At 43.1% G+C, this 18,289-nt stretch overlaps 1 protein-coding gene across 7 annotated transcripts in view; it reads right to left on the reverse strand.

Annotated features, from left to right (window-relative positions):
* The window catches only part of Rgs6 (regulator of G protein signaling 6), a 531,193-nt gene that overhangs the window by 159,378 nt on the left and 353,526 nt on the right, over positions 1-18,289 (reverse strand). For all 7 annotated transcript variants that reach the window (XM_075947415.1, XM_075947418.1, XM_075947412.1 and 4 more), the window contains exon 3: positions 9,573-9,672. In XM_075947415.1, coding sequence (XP_075803530.1) covers positions 9,573-9,672 — 100 coding nt within the window. The remainder of the gene's footprint in view (positions 1-9,572; positions 9,673-18,289) is intronic.

Below are 18,289 nucleotides of genomic sequence, written 5' to 3' on the forward strand. Positions count from 1 at the left end.
GTACACTGCTTTTGTTTCCTGTATAATAATTTTGCTTTTGTTAAACGACAGTTTTGTTACATATAACATTCTGAGTTCCTCTCCCTAAACACTTTGAAGATTTTCTTCCTCTGAAATATGGTTTAGCTTCCATTTTTACACAGAAATCACCTGTGTGATTATTTCAAAGGTGGAGGCAATCTGTCTCTTCTCTCTAGTTATTCAGAAGCTCTTCCTTTGGTGTTCCGTGTTCTACATGTTGCCCTTACTCTAGCTAGAGACAGATTTCTTTCCAGTCCATCTTGCTTGGACTTGTCAGTTAACGAGAGAAAGGAAAAAGAGGCAATGGGGAAAGAATAGCCCTATGATTTCATTTTCAAAATAATCTGATTAGGTGTTAAAAGATATCACCCTTCCCTCCAGACCTTTAGGCTCTTCATGCTCTCTGTTTCTGTCTCTGCAGGTCACATTCTGGGAGCTTTCATCTGTTCTGTCTTATAGTTTGTTATCTCTCCTTTTAGCTGGGCCAAAATATCACTTTTTACCTATGAGGTTGGATATTTCTGTCCACTTTCTAATTTCTATATACTCTTCATTTATAGATATTCCACTTGGCTCAAAATATCAACATTTATAGTTCTTTTGGAGACTATTTCATCTTTGTCTATGGTCATACCAATCTGAATGTGCCTGGGCCAATCTTTGAAGCTAAACAGGGTCAGGCCTGGCTAGCACATGGATGGGAGACTACTTCACCTTTTATCATTCAAAAGACTCCTAACAACCTCTTATATCTTTCTAAGAATTAGAAAAATACATAAAATTATAATATTTTTCATCATTTTGACCTCTAAGGATAGTAATTTCCTATGACATGATTTAATCATTCTTCTGTAATATAAATATAATTCCAATTTAATATATGATCTTAAATTCCAACATAATTCCTAACCTTCACTCATGTTGGCTTTATTTTCAGGTTTTCAAGATTATTTTTATTCTTATGAAAATATGAAATCTGTACTTAAAGTGTCTTTCTCTAGGGACCAGAGAGACGGATCACTGGGTGGGTAAAGTATTAGCTGTGTGTCTTGACAACCCAAGCTCAATCTTTGAGTCCTTATAAAGTGCCAGGTTAGTGGTCCATATCTCAGCACCCCTTCTGCAGACGGGAGGAGAAGACAGGAGAGTTCCCTGCTCACATGGGAGGGAACTCACAGTTAGCCTAGAATGTGTAGCATAGACAGCAGCAGAAAATGGGGGAGACCCGGCCTCAACAACATGGAAAAAGAGAATCGGCTCCTGAAGGTTGTCCTTGACCTCCACACACATATACATGGCACATGAGTACTCTCTCGCATGCGAAAAAAAAATTCTTTTTAAAGAACTGTCTTCCATCAGAAGAATAAGAGAAAAGGAAAGTAAGAAGAGGAGGAAAAAAGAAGAAAAGAGGAAGAAGAGGAGAAGGAAAAGGAGGGGGTGGGGGAGGAGAAGGAGGAGGAGGGGGAGAAGGAGGAGGAGGAAGAGGAGAAGGAGGAAGGGGAGGAGGAGGAGAAGGAGGAGGAGAAGAAAGAGGAGAAGGAGGAGGAGGAGAAGAAGAAGAAGAGGAGGAGGAGGAGGAGGAGGAAGGGGAAGGGGAAGGGGAAGGGAAAGGGAAAGGGGTTGTATGAGTTTTACTCTCTTCCTGACATACCTACTTACTTTTTCACATTTCCCTTACGACTTGAAGCATTAGGAGACTCTCTCCAAAAGCTGCCCAGATGCTAGCACCATGCACCCAGACTTCAGCCTCCATCCATGAGTTAGAATAACCCTTTTTTCTTTATAACGTATCCAATCTCACCTATCCAGTGTAGCAACAGAAACCAGACAAACAGCGACTCTGAAAAGTGCCTTGTTCTTAGTCCGGAACTCACCTTCTTCTCAGCACTTCGTTTACACATGTTAGCAGAAAGGTAGAAAGATTTCAGGTGGTATTAATAGCGAACAGATGCCATCAATGATAAACTCAACCTGTGTTTCCATTTATTATGAATTCTCAGGAGAAACAGCACTCCAAGGACTATGTCCGAGGAACAGAGAGGACAGAATTCTGTAGAAGATACTGAATGAAAGATACTTCCCCTTCTGGAAAGTGGTGTCTTGGGAACAGAGAAATTGGTTAAGGTTTGCATCCCAACTTTTTATATAAAGATAATGCTGTTATTCCTTCCTCCCTGCAACTCCCCCAGGGCTTATAGAGAAGGTAACTAGTCCAAGGAAGCTGGTGGCCATAGTTGTTCCTCCATCCATCACTCAGGGACAAGGCACGGTGCCCATTCAAGTGTCTTGGTCCTTTCTCTAAAACTGGCTCATTGTCTTGGAGTTGATGACAACATGTCTAGATTTCATTTTCATCTCAAATTTTGTCCCTCTTAAAACATTTTTGAGTAGAAATGTTTAAGAATAAACTTTAGAATACAATTAGCGGGTAGTGTGCTGTATTTTCACTTTTAATAAATGAACTGTCCTTCATTCAAATTAGCATTTCTTCTCATAGAAGAAAAAAAATCCAGCAATGAAAATTGTGGAGAGATGAATTAATGTGACATTTCGAGCAAGATTCTAATGACACAAAGGGCAAGACCATCAGAACTTTCCTTTCTTCTTCCTTTTACAATTACAACTTGACATATTTCAGGATGTTGTTACTAAAATGAACCTTTTATGCAGAAAGTGGAAAACGCACACATGAAAGGAAGAGGTGCCACAGAGAAGTCGCGTTGGTCAGGGTGGTCAAAGTACAACCAAGACCAGCTTAAACATTATCTTTCCTTTCAGGAAGATGCCCAGTCGTTTCTTCTGTGGAGTCAAGGAAGGTGAGTCTGACAAGGACCTTGGACAACAGTTAATCCAGATGAGGATCCAGATGAGGCCCAAAGAGGCTGGTGGTCAGCTAAGGTCACACAGGCAGCTTGCAGCCCTAAACTCTCCCTGCTAAACCACACTGCCAATAGAGAAAAGGGAAATACTGTAAAATGTTCACAGCAAACTTGTGGCCTATGAATGACATAGAAATGCACATGGGAAAATCGTGTGGAGATAAGTTTTTTAAAAAATGCACACGTATACCGGGAGTATTTTCTGAAAATTATTTGTATAATAAGGAAACCTCTAGAGGAGGGCCAGGTGAGTGTAATTTTGGTGAAATCCACTCCTCTTTGATCAGTGCAATCTCTCCTCTTTGGGAGAGAGAGAGGTGAACTGAGAGGAGTGACATGAAGCACCAGGGAGGAGGCAAGGGACTTTGGATTCATTATAAGAAGTTTCCAAAGGTCACAGTTATCCAAAGATGGGATGAGGGATGAGGACATTCATCACTGGAGGTTATTAGAGCAGAAGCTGGGAAAACTTGGCAGGACTTCTACGGCTTCCAAATGCAGACACGTTGCAGAGACAACCTGGGAAGATGCTGGAAACAGAAATGTCTGAGTCCAAACCCAAGAGGGCACCCTGGGACTGTATTTTTAAGAAGCCATACCAGTGATTCTCCTGCTCAGGGAAATGCATCGGACACCTTTATGAGAGGGTTGCAACTTGAGACCCTGTAATTGTCTTCACAAGGCAATGGGAGTCATTTGCAATGGTGGTAAGGAATCCAGATTCTAGTTTGGGCCCTGTATCTGTGACCTCTGTGATCTTTCTCTGTGATTTTTTTTAAAACACATTGCATCATGTCATTGGGTCTCAGGTTTCCTGTCTGTATAAACAAGTGAGGTTAGATGTCTCTTTGGGCTCCTACGCGCTAGGAGTTGGGTTTCTGACGGTAGCCTGGAGGAAATTCATCTTCAAAGTTCCTGGAAAATTCTTCAGGACGTTTGGGTGATGGAGAATTATCTTGGAATGGCTGCCAGTGGCAGCTGGGCAAGGCTGTGTGATATGGCTGCTTTCATGGAGAGGGCAGGCATCCTGCCCAGGATCTGCCGATCTCCCGCTGCTCAGGTGGGGAGGAGTTAGGGTTGGAAGCTGGGAACACAAGAGTGTCACCACTAGCTTTAATTGTCTTTGTGACCAGTTACTGTTCAGGAAAGGAGATCTAGGACGGCTCATCTGCTGTCCAGAAAGGAGCGTGTTAGGATGATCATGAAGTGACCTTTCTGAGGACACCTTGCTCAGAATGCACACCTCTGGATGGGGAACTGGCGTGGCGTAGCTGTATGCTTCTTACAGATGCGCCTTGCCAAGCTAGCGAGCCCCAGCAATGATCTAATATTGGGCTCTGCTTTGTCCTTGACATTGTTCTTCCCTTTTCAGTTTCCCATCTATTTTCTCGCAGGAACATTTATTTGCTAGGTCTCACCCTTGAAGCTCCTCATTTCTCTCTGTTAAAAAGTGGGGAGATGTTTGAATGGTTTGCCCTTTATCTTCTCTTCCTAAATACACCCATCTCTTATTTCTGTGCATTTCCTTTGGGGCCTTCCCAATGCCTACCTCTATAGACACAGGTGGAGCACCAGGAATTTCTTTATCATCTTTACCCAAGGATCTAGGCACTCACCTAGGCATTCCTAATGGGAGGAGTGAAAAAACTGTCCTTGAAATGTCAAAAAGAAACTTCCAACCTCGAATCACAGGAGATGTGGGTGAGCAGGCTACCTCCTGACTAGATAGAGCAGGCTGTCCCCTGACTAGGTAGAGCAGGCTGTCCCTGACTAGGTAGAGCAGGCTGTCCCTGACTAGGTAGAGCAGGCTGTCCCTGACTAGCTAGAGCAGGCTGTCCCTGACTAGGTAGAGGGTGCCTTACAGGTGAACAGGTGGAGGTTGTAGTGCATGTCAAGTCCTTGAACACCATGACTCCTCCATTTCTACTTTCTCTATAAACTGTCTGCAGCTCTCCAGATCTTCAGTCCTTTATTTCAAACAGGACTATCCGAGGCCCTTTTCAACCTCAAATCTAGCCTGGCCAACCCTACTCTTTGGATCTACTTTGCCAAACTCACAGCTTCCTGAAGTCTACACATTGTGCTAAGGAACCTCCTTTACCTAATGTAGGTTAGAACGATACAATGTATCTTTGTTTTTGTTACATGCATTTATTTTCTTGTAGTAAATACTTAATAATGATGCTTCCAATGAAGCAGAGGAAACATTTGAAGACCTAGATAAAAATCGAGAGGATACCATAGTGGGAGGGGGCTTAAGTTTCCCACGGAGGGAGGGGGCTGTAGTTTTCATACACTTAATCCAAATAGGTGCTTCCCGTGCAAGGTCTAAATAGGTCCTGAAAGAATTCACCAGATAAGCTTAATTTCTAAGACTGAAGGTCACAAAACACTTCTTTTCTCTGATGTCACCCCTCCAGCTCCAGGAAAGGATATACCAGCAAGGCTCTAAACAAACAGACCAGAAGCCGGCTTACAACAGGGCCTATCTGAAAGACCAGGCATCTGTTCACACGATCGTGAATGTCGCGGAACATGTATCGATGCACTTGATGCCCCTGGTGAATTCTAGAAAGCTTTATTTTTATTACCTGCTTGGTTCATAAATATTAATAAAATATTAGTTCGTGATAGTTCATGAATTTAACTCTGTTTAGAGGAATTTCAAACACAGTGCAGCTTCCAGATATACTTGGTACTTGCTAAAACATGAATTTTTGTTCTTCCCCATTCCTCCCTAACTCCTTTCTAATTATTATTTTTTTAAATCAATATTCCTAGGTTGGTATATTTTTATCTCTAAAGTATTTTGGTTTTGATTTTAAAAAATACAGATGCTCTTTGTTTTGTAAAGGGTTTATATCCTGATAAGATAAGTAAGTAAAGTATTCATTGCAAGTTGAATGGATTGTTCAGTTCAAAGTACACTTAGTACGTCTTGACTGGTTAGTTTTTGTCGACTTGACCCAAGCTACAGTCTTGTGGGAAGAAGAAACCACAACTGTCAAAATGCCTCCATCAGACTGGCCCTCAGGCAAGTCTGTGGGGGCACTCTCGTGATTGATTAATGCAGAGGTGGGGGGCTCAGTCTATTGTGGGGGGTACAACCCTGGGCCTGTGATCCTGTGCTGCAGGAAAAAGCAAGCTGTGCAAGGTATGGGGATTAAGCCTCTAAGCAGGTTCCTCCCTAGTTTCTGCTTCAGCTCCTGCCTCAGGCTCCTGCTTCAGTGCTGGGCCCGACTTTCCTCAGTGATGGACAATAATGTGGACTTTGAAGCCAAATAAACCCTTCCCTTTCCAAGTTAATTTCGGTCATGGTGTTTATCACAGCTAGAGAAAACAAACTAAAACTTAGCGGATACCCAACTAATAATGAAATGAGCGAGTGGGCAAACAAATTGGGAAAATAACAGAATGGAACTTTTAACTATAAAAAGTAATGAAAATTATACACTTGGCTAGACAGAAAGAAATTAGTTTTCAGAGAACAATACAGTATCAGCAGATAGAGGCATTCCATAGTTCGTCTTAGGAAACTTGCATAAATTTGGTGTCTAAACTATCAACAAAGGTAGGAAAAACAACAGACCAATCTGTTCATAGACTTAACAATTGTGAGTCAGGTACGGCGGCACACAAGTGTAAACCAGTACTTGGAAGGCTGAGGCAAGGTTATGGGTTCAAGGCAAGCCTGGACTATATAACAAGTTCAAGGACAGCTTGATCTAAAAGGGGATGTCCTATCACAAAACAAATTCTGTACTATTAAATAAAATCTGACAGAGTAAAAATATTAGTTCGTGATAGTTCATGAATTTAACTCTGTTTAGAGGAATTTCAAACACAATGCAGCTTCCAGATATACTTGGTACTTGCTAAAACATGAATTTTTGTGACTCTGTGAAATACTTGTGCTGAGATCTAATCCCCATAGGACAGAGGCAGAGCCTTTGAGAAGTGGTTTATGAGGGTGAAGCCCTAATGAATGGCATTAGTTCCCTTAAAGTGACCAGAGTGCTCTCTTTATGCCATATGGTATAAGCGGGTAGTCTACAATCAGAGCGGTGGTTCTCGGCAGACCTGGCAGCGCCGGCACCCCGATCCCAGACTTAATTTTTGGAGCCACGTGAAACAATTTTCCATTGCTTACATTCCACCTTGTCTATCACGGCAGCCTGGGCTTTGGCCGTATTTGGGTTCAAACAGCGACATCATGGGCAATGAGTTGGAGTACTCCTCATTACTCAGGGCTTATTTGCCTTTTTGGTTAGCATGAAGCAATAGCAGCTTTCTGTGGTGCACACGCTTGTGAAGGAGGACCCACGCAGGTTCACATTACTGGTCCCACAGTCTGGGTACCGAGTATTTCTATCACCTTGCTAACTGTCCCTAGGAACCTGGCAACTACTTATGTAGTAGGAGTGGCGGGCTGCTTCCCGCCTCCCAGTTCCCGGCCACCAGCTAGCTTTACCCAAAATAATTACACGGAAACTGTATTCTTTTAAACACTGCTTGGACCATTAGCTCTAGCCTCTTACTGGCTAACTTTCACATCTTGATCAACCCATTTCTATTAATGTGTGTAGCACCACTAGGTGGGGGCTTACTGGGAAGATCTTAACCTGCATCCATCTTGGAGAGGAGAGCTATGGCGACTGCCTTACTTCCCTTTTTCCCAGCATTCTGTTCAGTCTACTCCACCTATCTAAATTCTGCCCTATCAGGCCAAGCAGTTTCTTTATTAATTAACCAATGAAAGCAACAGATAGACAGATGACCCTCCTTCATCATACTTACTTCTTCCCATACTGTGAATGTGCATGGCATAAAACATTATAACCTTTTCCGTCTGACTTTAAAAAATAAATAAATAAAACTCAAGGAAACCAATGCTGAGACCAGTCCAGGCTATTGCATGCGCTTCTGGTTCACTCTGTTCTATTGCTGAGATTGTCCGATAAATGACATTTGGATTGTTTCTAGGCTGAGGAGATTGTGAATAAAGCTGCTACAAATCTTCGCATATAAATTTTGTAAAGATGCATTTTCATGTCTCCTGGGTAAATACCTAGGAGGGGTAAGCAATGCCGGCCTTTCTAAGAAACTGCCAACCTCTTTCTCAGAGGAGCCCCACCATTTTGTACTTGCACCAGCAACAAGAAAAAGTGCCAGCTCGATCACGCCATCCCAGTCCTGGCTCCAGCAGTGTATTTTTAGCCATTATGGCATTTAACAGATACCAAGTTCTGATGGTCCCTGAGTTTTGGAAAGCAAATAGCCAAATTTTGGAAAAGAGAGAATTGCCAAAACTTTTGCCTAGATTCATTTACTTGTTTGTTTGGGTAGCAAGGAGTACATACCTCTGTAAGAAAACTGAAGGAAAATGACTTATTCAATGGAAACAGAGGGAGAGCAGGGAGGGGAATTCATTTATTAGTACATAATAATAAATATTATTTATATATGAATATATAATCAATATATATCAGTATTTTTATTATTGATATTTATATCATAAATATCAATGTAAATAATATTATTTATAAATATAAATGAAATTAATTATAAACATAATATAAATAATGAAAAAATAATAAAATAATAAAAAATAAGGGGACTCTAAGATATTGGTATTATTTATATGGCAAAAAGCTATGTGATTACGATTATTATTGGAACTATAGCAATGAGTCTAATATATTTCACAAACAAAAATTTTAAAAGGGGGCTGGAAAGACAACTCAGCAGTTGAAAATACATGATGCTTTTACTGAGGACCCGAGTTCACTTCTCAGCACCCATACTGGGAGGCTCTCAATCAGGTGCAAAGGGACTTGATGCATTCCTTTGGGGTCTAAGGAGACTTCCACCCAGATGTGTATGCATACGTGGTAACACATACAGTTAAATTTTTTTTAAAAAAAATCTTAACTTTTAAAGATATAATCTTGACTATATTGAACCACTAAAAGGCAACAGAATGCAGAGCAATATTTTAAATTTTCTTTTAGAAAAGGAGTTTGAGTGCAATAAATTAAAAATTTAGTAAGAGTATTTTATAGAACTTGAACATAAGAATTTCTTTAAACACATTTAAATGGAGCTGGGCATGGTGGTATACACTTATTATCCCAGCACTGGGAGGTTGAGGCAGGAAGATCATAGGGTCAAGGCCAGCCTGAGTTACACAGTAAGATCATATTCCAAAAGAAACAAGCAAACAAACAACCCCAAACAAAATGAGACCTGCTTAATTTTTTTGTTGTTTCTGATTTATTTTTTGAGACAGGGTTTCTTTGTGTAGCTTTGGAGTCTGTCCTTGAGCTCACTCTGTAGACCAGGCTGGCCTTGCACTCATAGAGATCCACCTGCCTCTGCCTCCTGAGTGCTGGAATTAAAGGTGTGCACCACCGCTGCCCAGAAATCTGCCTAATTTTTAAGAGGATTTCTGCATTTGTTTATTGCCACAGGCCACATGGATAATCTGCCAGTTCATGCACTCCCAGAGGCAATGGCTACACACACGCACGTGAAAGGTTCATCACCGGAGGGCAGTTCTTGACGATGGACAAAGGGTAGGATGGGCCTCACAAAAGCGTGACTCACCCCTAGACACCTCCACGCCACTCTAGAAGTCTGGCTGCCCCTGACGCCTTGTGGGGGATGCATTACCTGTGACGACACTGGGGATTTTGGAGAGAAAGCTCTTGACTGTTCTGATGGGCACACCCCCTGTCTTGTCGTCTTGCATCTTCGTAATGATGTCCTCGATCTGGAAGAGGTTGAAGAAAAGAGGGGTTAGTGGTTCTCTTGCACAGTAATGAAAAATGCAAGCCTCTATTAAATAGTCTTGGTGTAAATAACATGAAAGCTAGCAACAGGAATTAGGGGGAACCCCACCCAGGTGGGACACAGTACCAATGTTCGCTAGGTGTGGGGAGGCCACAGCACGTTCTATAGGAACAACTGGCTAGCGCACCCAGGGAAGAGCAAGTGCATTGGGGTTCATGATGGGGTCCAAGATGAGCATCAGTATGGATGTAATGAAATTTATCCTTGTATTCAAATTAAGCTTTTATCATAAGAAACTGCCATGTTTGATTCTTCCAAGATGACAGTTTCCTAAGGTTTATCTTTAAATGCTAACATAAGCTAATCATTAGGAAGTCCAGGCAGGACCTCTGGGAGAAAGACCGTCCTGCAACCCATCCCAAGCACTACTAAGTAAACAAAGAAGAGACTGTGAAAGACTCCTAAGGCCCCAGCCCCTCTGATGACAGCGAGCACCTCATAGGCAGGAGAGTCATTCCTTGCAGCCTGGAAACCTGTGTTCTGCTTAACTACAGTCTAAGAAGGAATTTAATCCACAGTCCTGTTATTCATCTCAGCTAATGCTGGCTTTTTAGCTAAATTCAACCAGACAACCACCCTGAGTATTACTCATCAATGGCCAAGGAAAGTTACTGCTAGAAAAAATATGGTCACGTTTAAAAAGTAACCCATGCCTTTTATCTAGCGAGCTGTTTGGAAGCAGAAGTCTCAGTTACATGGATGGTTGCAATGAGAAAGGCAGCACAGTCTTTGAGGATTGGCAGGGAGCCAATAATTCAATTCCGTTAGACATCTGAGCAGGCATTAGATCGTAATAACATTCAGTCTCTGCTACTGTGGGCCAGAAGGGAAGAACTGGCTACCCAGAGGAATTTTGTCTGGCTTCTTTCTCCTCCGCCCTCTTGCTTCCCCATGTGTTGAAATCCCAGAAGGGCATATTTACTAAAGAGGAAGACATATGTCTTGTTATGTTGGTCCACAATATGTCTAGCAGTGTTTGCTCATCAGAGGTAATAGCCAGATCAAAAGGCCAATCAATCTTCCTGGGTGTGGCTGCATGTGCCTGTCATCATAGCACTAGAGAAGAAGAGACAAGAGCATCCTGAGTTCAAGGCCAGCCATGCTACACAGGGAGACAAGAAACGAATAAAAAAATTAGCATAGCAAAAAGGACTGCTGGTTCCTCACTGGAATGACATTATTACAAAGGGGACTACATTCTGAGCTGTTTGCAGCATTGGATGTATGGAAAAAGAACTCTGCAGTGTCCCATGCCTGACTCCGCTGTGGTATTGATACACACTGTAGTCCTTGCCCTGACCTCATGGTGGACAGGGACTCTACCCACTGACCTTTGATCATAGGCCTACCTGGTTGCAATTCCCAAATACGTGTGAGCACGGGCTTACCATGCATCTGTGTCTGCATGGCTGTGCTTATCAGCTTTGCTATTGGCCTCAGATAGTTCATGTCCCGAGGAAGGTGTGAGACTTTTCAGTGATTAGGACCAAAACCACATCTTAGTGCAGTCCTGGCTTCCATGCTCACTCAGAAGCAAGAAGCCAATGTTTCTATGCTGCTGACTCAATGGATGCTTACTTTAAAGACAAAAGGTACTTTTCAAAAATTGCTAAAGCCGGAACGGATATTTGGCAGGCGATCAGAATGGATGTATCTTAGATTTAGTTGGTGCCTTGAAACCAACCCCTTTTAAGAATGTAGAAACTTAATATACAGCATTTACCATCTCCTTTAAAACTCTTACAGGCTGTCCCGGTGGTGGTTGCTTATCCCACTGTCATGATAGACAAGTGTTTGGTGGCTTTGCTTGATGCTGGAGCATCACCCGCTACAGCACTCTCTCTGAAATTCCTTGGCATGGGCTTTGGAGAATTACCAAGAAGGCCCCAGGAGCTTATAAGAGCACTAATGGGCATTTTCAAACATCTGCTTCATGCTTATCTGCCTTAGGTATCTTCCATAGATGTCTAATTTGTTCCTCATGTTTCAAAGTTCTTTATCAAAGAAGTTAACACGAGGTCCAGAAGGTCTCGGAGCTACTAAGTGAGAAATTTGGGATTCCTACCCGAGTCTGCCTGGATACAGTATATCACCAGGCTCTATAAAACAGAAAGCTCTCCACCCTTTGGGGTCATCAGAAAACCTTAGCTAGCACCCTCCTTCATCGCCCTGGGGATGAGGAGACAGGAACAGACTGACTTCTATTTTCCTGACTGTTCGGTTGCATCTCACTCTGACACCTTTTGTTCACAGGGAATAACACGGTAAGCTCCCTGACATCCTTTGATATGAAGACCCGTGTCTTAGGGAATGTGTTTAGACCTATGTGTTCCTGTGCCAATCAAGGAGCAGGTGGCCCCTATCTGACAGCCAGGTGAAGCAGAGAAACCAGCTTGCCTGGTTCTGCCTGGGTAAGCCCCAGTAATAAGGGCATTTTTCTCCAAGGAGCTCAGCACCCAGCTCAGATAAACAGGTACAACACTTTCCCAAACATCAGAAGTACAGCAGCCGTTGCACTAGCCAGTGGCCTTTCTTTCTCAGAAGCAATAGGCAGTTCACTGAATTAGTTCTGAGTGGAGGGAAGAAGAGCGATGGTCTCTTAGACATGGAAGCCACAGTGGGACCGCAACACTGGACTACGATCTAGAGAGACCCGCGACCTCTGCGTGACTCCACACCTCTGGACATCACTATCTCGTCTCTACAGTTATATGTGGGTTTACTAAGTGGATAATCTGGTTTGAGAATAGGAGGGCCTGCTCTGACCTGCCCAGGGCTAACCCGTGTCTGAGGAATGGCAACATCACAGATTGGAGTTGGAGTTGGGTAGGTCTGGGGAGTCCTGATTTTTTTTTTTTTTACAGACTATATCAGGCAGATGACATTAGAAACCAGACACAGATGCAGCACCCAAGAGGCCCTGGCACTGGCCCTTCTTGGTCAGCCCAGGCCTGCTCGTCTCTGCTTTCTGGATGACAGTCCTGTCAGAAATGACAAAGGGCCCATATTAGTACTGTTTGTGCAATTTAATGATTCAATGAACTAATTTATTTATCTCATGCATTGTTTCCTCAGCGGAGAATTAAAAAAATGTCAAGTATGGGGAAATTATGGTGCAATTATTGAAAAGAAAAATGCCTCCAACTCCAGGGCAGGAAGTTATAAACATATAAAAGTTATAAACATAAATAAGCTGATGCCCTATGCCTCTGGCATGGAGGTCTTTTCATCTAAATGTTTCACCTTGACTTTGAAATTTCGGCTGTGGCTCTTGCATTTAATGAAAGACCTAGTCTTTCCTTGTGTCTGTGAATGAATGAAATTGATTAGAGGCAGAGATCTGAGCTGGCTGATGACAATCACAATTCACCATATGAAATGTATCTGCTCCACTGAATGTGACCTAGCCCATCTGGCTCCCAAAGATCTGGATATATATATATATATATATATATATATATATATATATATATATCCAACCTTAAATGTATTCAGGTTCACTTAGTTACTTTTAATGCCAGGCCCTGAGTGACTTTCTACAGTTAAAGAGGCAGGTAGATGGGCTTGGGAGACAGTTCAGGGGTTAAAGTGCTCGCTGAACAAGTCGAGTACCCAAGTTTGAACCCTTAGAACTTACATAGAGCTGGGATAGCAGTGTGCATCTGTAACCCTAGTGCTCTTATAATGAGGTGCAAGGCAAAGACGCAAGAATCCCCAGGTAGAAGAATGGGCGAGTTACTCACACATACAGCAGTGAACAGTCACGGAGACCACATCTCACACAAGGTAGAAGGTGAGAACTAATGCCCAAGATGGTCCTCTTAACTCCGCATGTGCACCGTGACACATACAGACACCTGTACACACACACATGAATGTTCATCTTCACACGTATCCACCTACACATATCGCACATATACACACATACACCGCATACACAGCACACCAAAAGCAGGAAGAAGAATTCCTTCTCAGTCATAATGGATGATTACAATTAGCAACTCAGGGATCCAGGCTTATGGTTAAGGATGTCTTGGAGACAGTTGGCCCAAGAAGTGAAACACTAAGGGATTCGACTTGAGGAGGCTCTTGGCATGGATTCCAGCACAACTCACCACCATTTTTTTCCCATCCCAGTTCAAGGTTCTAAGGGTATCTTGGGATTCCGTCTTCTAGCTAATACGATGCTTGCTAAGCAGTTTTGAGGGAAACCAACTGTTTGAACCACTGTGTGGGTAATGACAATAACAACAGCCCGCGAGCTTTCTCCCTTAGGAGCAGCTTGTGTGGATGGCAGCTGACATTGCCACAGAGAGGCTCCACATTTCTGCTAATGGGGGGACAAAATGGAGAGTTCGCATTTGTTCCTCTAGTAAGGAAAAGCACGCTCCTTTCTAGAAGACCCCAGTGTCTTCTCAAGTCTCAGGCCAGAAGGGAGTCACACAGCTCCTTGGAGCCTCAGAGGAGGGCTGGGGCAGGGGAAGGTGCTTGGTGTTTCCAGCCCCTGTATTACATGGAGGCAGGGGAGGAGGGTAGAAATGGGATTGGGCTAATCAACTAACACTATATGCTCCATAGACCCCATGGTTACAGACATTTATAAAAGGACAGGCAGGCCCTGGCTCCTCTGCTTTCTACACTGTAACCTGTGTGATAGTCTTAAGAGGGGAAATGTATGCATTTAACAGCATGGCTTAAAAATCTACCTATCTTGTTACAAGCTCTATAAGACCCCTGTCTTTTTATCATTTCAGTTATCATGCCCATTTGTATTGGTGTTTCCCATCAGACTGTTTTGCTCACCACTGAGTCCTCATTAATAGTAAGTGTTCAGCAAATATTTATTGGCTGGATGCAGCAATAAACAGATGAATGAACGAGTTCTATACTCGTAAAGGAATTTCCCTCCAATGCCAGCACTGAACGGTGCTCAGCACATTACAAGAGCCTTGAGGGTACCGTAATCTCACCCACTCAACTTCAGACTAAAGTAAATTTGGAATTTACACTTAAGGGCATCTTGCTTTGAGACTGGGTTCCGTAAAAAGTCATTTCAAGATTTCATAAATTTTAGAAACTACATTCAAGGAAAACCTCCAGAGGCACCCAAGTACCAGCTGAGACTGGAGTTGGATTCCCAAGGATCAGACCCGGCATGATCTGGGCTGTGCCAGGCAGATGGATGAAAATCACTGATTGCTTTGGGTTTTGATATTACCACAGGTAGCATTTCATAAGTTACTTTCATGGGATGATGTGGGATTCCCCTCTGTATGCTGTGAATATGCCTTATTGTCATTGGTTAATAAAGAATCTGCTTTGGCCTATGGCAGGGCAGAATATAGCCAGGTTGGAAGACATTTATAGAGAGAGTGTAGGCGAAGTCAAGGAGATGCCATGTAGCTGCTGAAGGAGAAGGATGCTGGAACCTTACTGGTAGGTAACTGCCTTGGGGTGATATACAGATTAATAGAAATGGGTTAATTTAAGAAGTAAGAGCTAGCTAGGAATATACTTAAGCTATTGACCGAACAGTGCTGTGATTAACAAAGTTTCTGTGTGATTATTTGGGTCTGGGTGGCAGGGAAAATGAGCAATCTCCAAATACAGGAACATTTAGCTAAAGAGAAACCCAGAAAGAATGGCAGTGACTGAACAGCTTCATGGCGCTTCAGGGAACGGCATCTTTGCCTTGAGCGTGGCAAGAGGGCTGAACTGGAGGCAGCCTGGTCATTTTTGTATAGGATTCTGTTGTTCTGAAAAACAAGAGGGCTGATCTCTTGGGAGGTTGTGGACTTCAAGGACTGGAATGTCTGAATGCAAAAGGCCAGCTGCAATGGATGGAGAGCAAGGACTCTGGCCAGAGAAACATTCCAGCACTGCTGAAGACATCAATTCCTCATTATCATTTCCTCAAATGACGCTGATTTGTGTGTTGTCTGCATCTTGACATCTTTACTAAGCAACAGGCCGGTAAGGATGTCTCTCTCTCTCTCTCTCTCTCTCTCTCTCTCTCTCTCTCTCTCTCTCTCTCTCTCTCTCTCTCTCTCTCTCTCTGTGTGTGTGTCGGGGTAATTTACTAGCTCAAGGACACATGAGACTCTCAATTAGTGAGGTTAGTAGTAGAAAAGCCAGGTGCCCTTGTTCCATACTTAGCTGCCTGGATCTCCACCCCAGTGGATAAGGGTATTTCTGGGGGAAGCTGGGATACACCTAAGTGTTTAGTGGCATGGAAGAGGGTGCAGAAAGTGGGCCCATATCCTGTACATGATAGCTTAACATACGGTATGAAAAATAGAAAAAATGCCCTTCTCCAATAAATGAGCATAGCCTAATCCCTGGACCTCAAGAGTGTGTTACCTAATATGGTACCAGAGTCATGTAATAAAGGTTAGGGGCCTTGAGGTGGGAGAGTGTCCAGGATTTTTCAGGTGTATCCCATTTGTTCACAATTATTGATGGCATAGGACTTTCCTATTTACAGTTGGCTACAGAGAGATGCAATAGTAGAAAAGAGTCAAAGACACAGGGATTCCCACTTTCAAACATGAGGGAAGGAACTAGAAGCCAAGGAATGCAAGCAGCCTCTAGAAGGACACAAATTCTCTCCTGGGACCGATACAAAGAAATAACACCCTTGCTAGCATGTTGATTTTCGCCCAGAGAAACCTTGTTCAAATGCCTGATATTTGGAACTCTGAGAGGATAAATTTTATTTTTTCAATTAAGTCACTCAGCTTGACATTTATTATGAACATAATTGAAAACAAATACACAAGGTGCAGCCCCTCCCCCCACTAGTAAACATTTGATATTCTGTATTGCTTCTGAAATCAGGTTGGGACACCTCTTGGCAGGAAGTGGGAGACCTTCCTACACTGCTTTCTGTCATTTTGAACTCTTCAACGAATAAAACCCAACAGTCAGCCAGCACTTGAGGCAGCCCACTTAGGGAAGATGGCAGGATGGTGGGAACGCATCCATTTATTACTTGACAAGATTTCCTCTGTGGCCTTCTTGGTCTCCTTGGACCAGACTGATCAGAGGATATTCAGGTGCCTCTGTGACCCACGACCTCCAGCATCCCATCCTGCACAGGCAGAGACTAAGATTCTTCCTCATTTCTCAATGCAGATTTTCCACAGCTACATTTTCCAACCTATCACTCCAGAGAGAATTGAACATGAAGGCCAGTACAGAAACACAATCCAAATTCTTCAGCGGGCGCTGTGAAGTGCTCTGAATCTGAACGTGAGTGCCTTTCTGTTGAGTTTTTACAGAAACATTGAAGTTTCAATATGTGTTTGCCTCCCCCTTACTGTTGTACAAAGCGCGATGGCCTTGTTTTCAAAGAAGAATGAGGCTATCCATCAGCTTAGAATATTCTAAGATTTCTCCCTCATGGGGAAGAGCAAGGATAACAAAACCGTGATGCCACTCTGACCGCAATGACCCTCTGGACTCAGGGACAGCTCACCCTTCTTGGCTCATTTCCTCCCAGCCCATATCTCAGCACCTTTCCCTAATCCAGACTCAACAACTGGACAGATGTGGCCGAGCACATTTAAGGGCTAGGGCAATTTATACAGATCATCTCCTGGAAAACCTGCCCTGGCTTCCCAAGGCTACAGAGGCGATGCCAAGCTTCTGTGGTGAAGTTCAGAGGCCTCTATCATTTGGCATTAAACTGCTTTTTTAGCATCCTTGCAGCCCGTTGTGCCAATGGGCATTCTCAGCTGCAGAAACCCTCCTGAGTTCTTTCTTCCTTCATCTTCACACAACATGTCCTTCCTTGCAAACTCATCCTGGGCTCTCTGAGACAGCCTTATTGCTGTCAGCTGGCATGGTGTGGGTGTGGTTTGAACACAAATAGCTAAATACCATGAGTTAGAACATGTTAAGAGGTGGTGGACCCTTTAAGAGGTGGGGCTACAGAATGTAATTAGGTCATTGAGAATAAGAAAGGGTTAACACTGTTCTTATGGGATCGCCATTAGTTCCTGCAAGAATGGAATGATTAAAAAAAAAAAACCAGTAAGCCTGGTCACATAACCTCTCTGGGTCCTGTCTCCCTGTGTAACCCCCTCTCATAGTCTCCTGCCATCAGCCATGAAGGTCTCACCAGATGCTGGTATTGTGCATGCCCTTGAGTCCCCAAAACTATGAACCAAGCCATTTTCTTTACGTGTGGTCCAGCCTCAGATAGTCTGTCATAGGGAAAGAAAACAGACTGATACAATACCGCATGCCTCGTGTTCCAGGTTCCACTACATGGCAAGAGATTCAGAGGAGCTTTGTTGCTCCCAGGTAGCACCTTGCAAAAGGGAAGCTCACGCCTTCATGGAGGAAGGATGCATTTGTACAACCCCAGGAAATGATACTTTTAGATTCTAGGCCCTTTTCCTTTTGCAATCATGGACCAGAAGAGAATCTTAATTTTTAATCTCCCAAGAAAACGGGGTTTAATAAAGTATGTATCTATCTGATTTAATTCTAAAATTAGTCTGACTCAGAAGGAGCCTGAACAACCCTAGGAT

Source organism: Microtus pennsylvanicus, chromosome 14 (genome assembly GCF_037038515.1).
Source record: "Microtus pennsylvanicus isolate mMicPen1 chromosome 14, mMicPen1.hap1, whole genome shotgun sequence".
In the NCBI taxonomy this organism is placed as follows: domain Eukaryota; kingdom Metazoa; phylum Chordata; class Mammalia; order Rodentia; family Cricetidae; genus Microtus; species Microtus pennsylvanicus.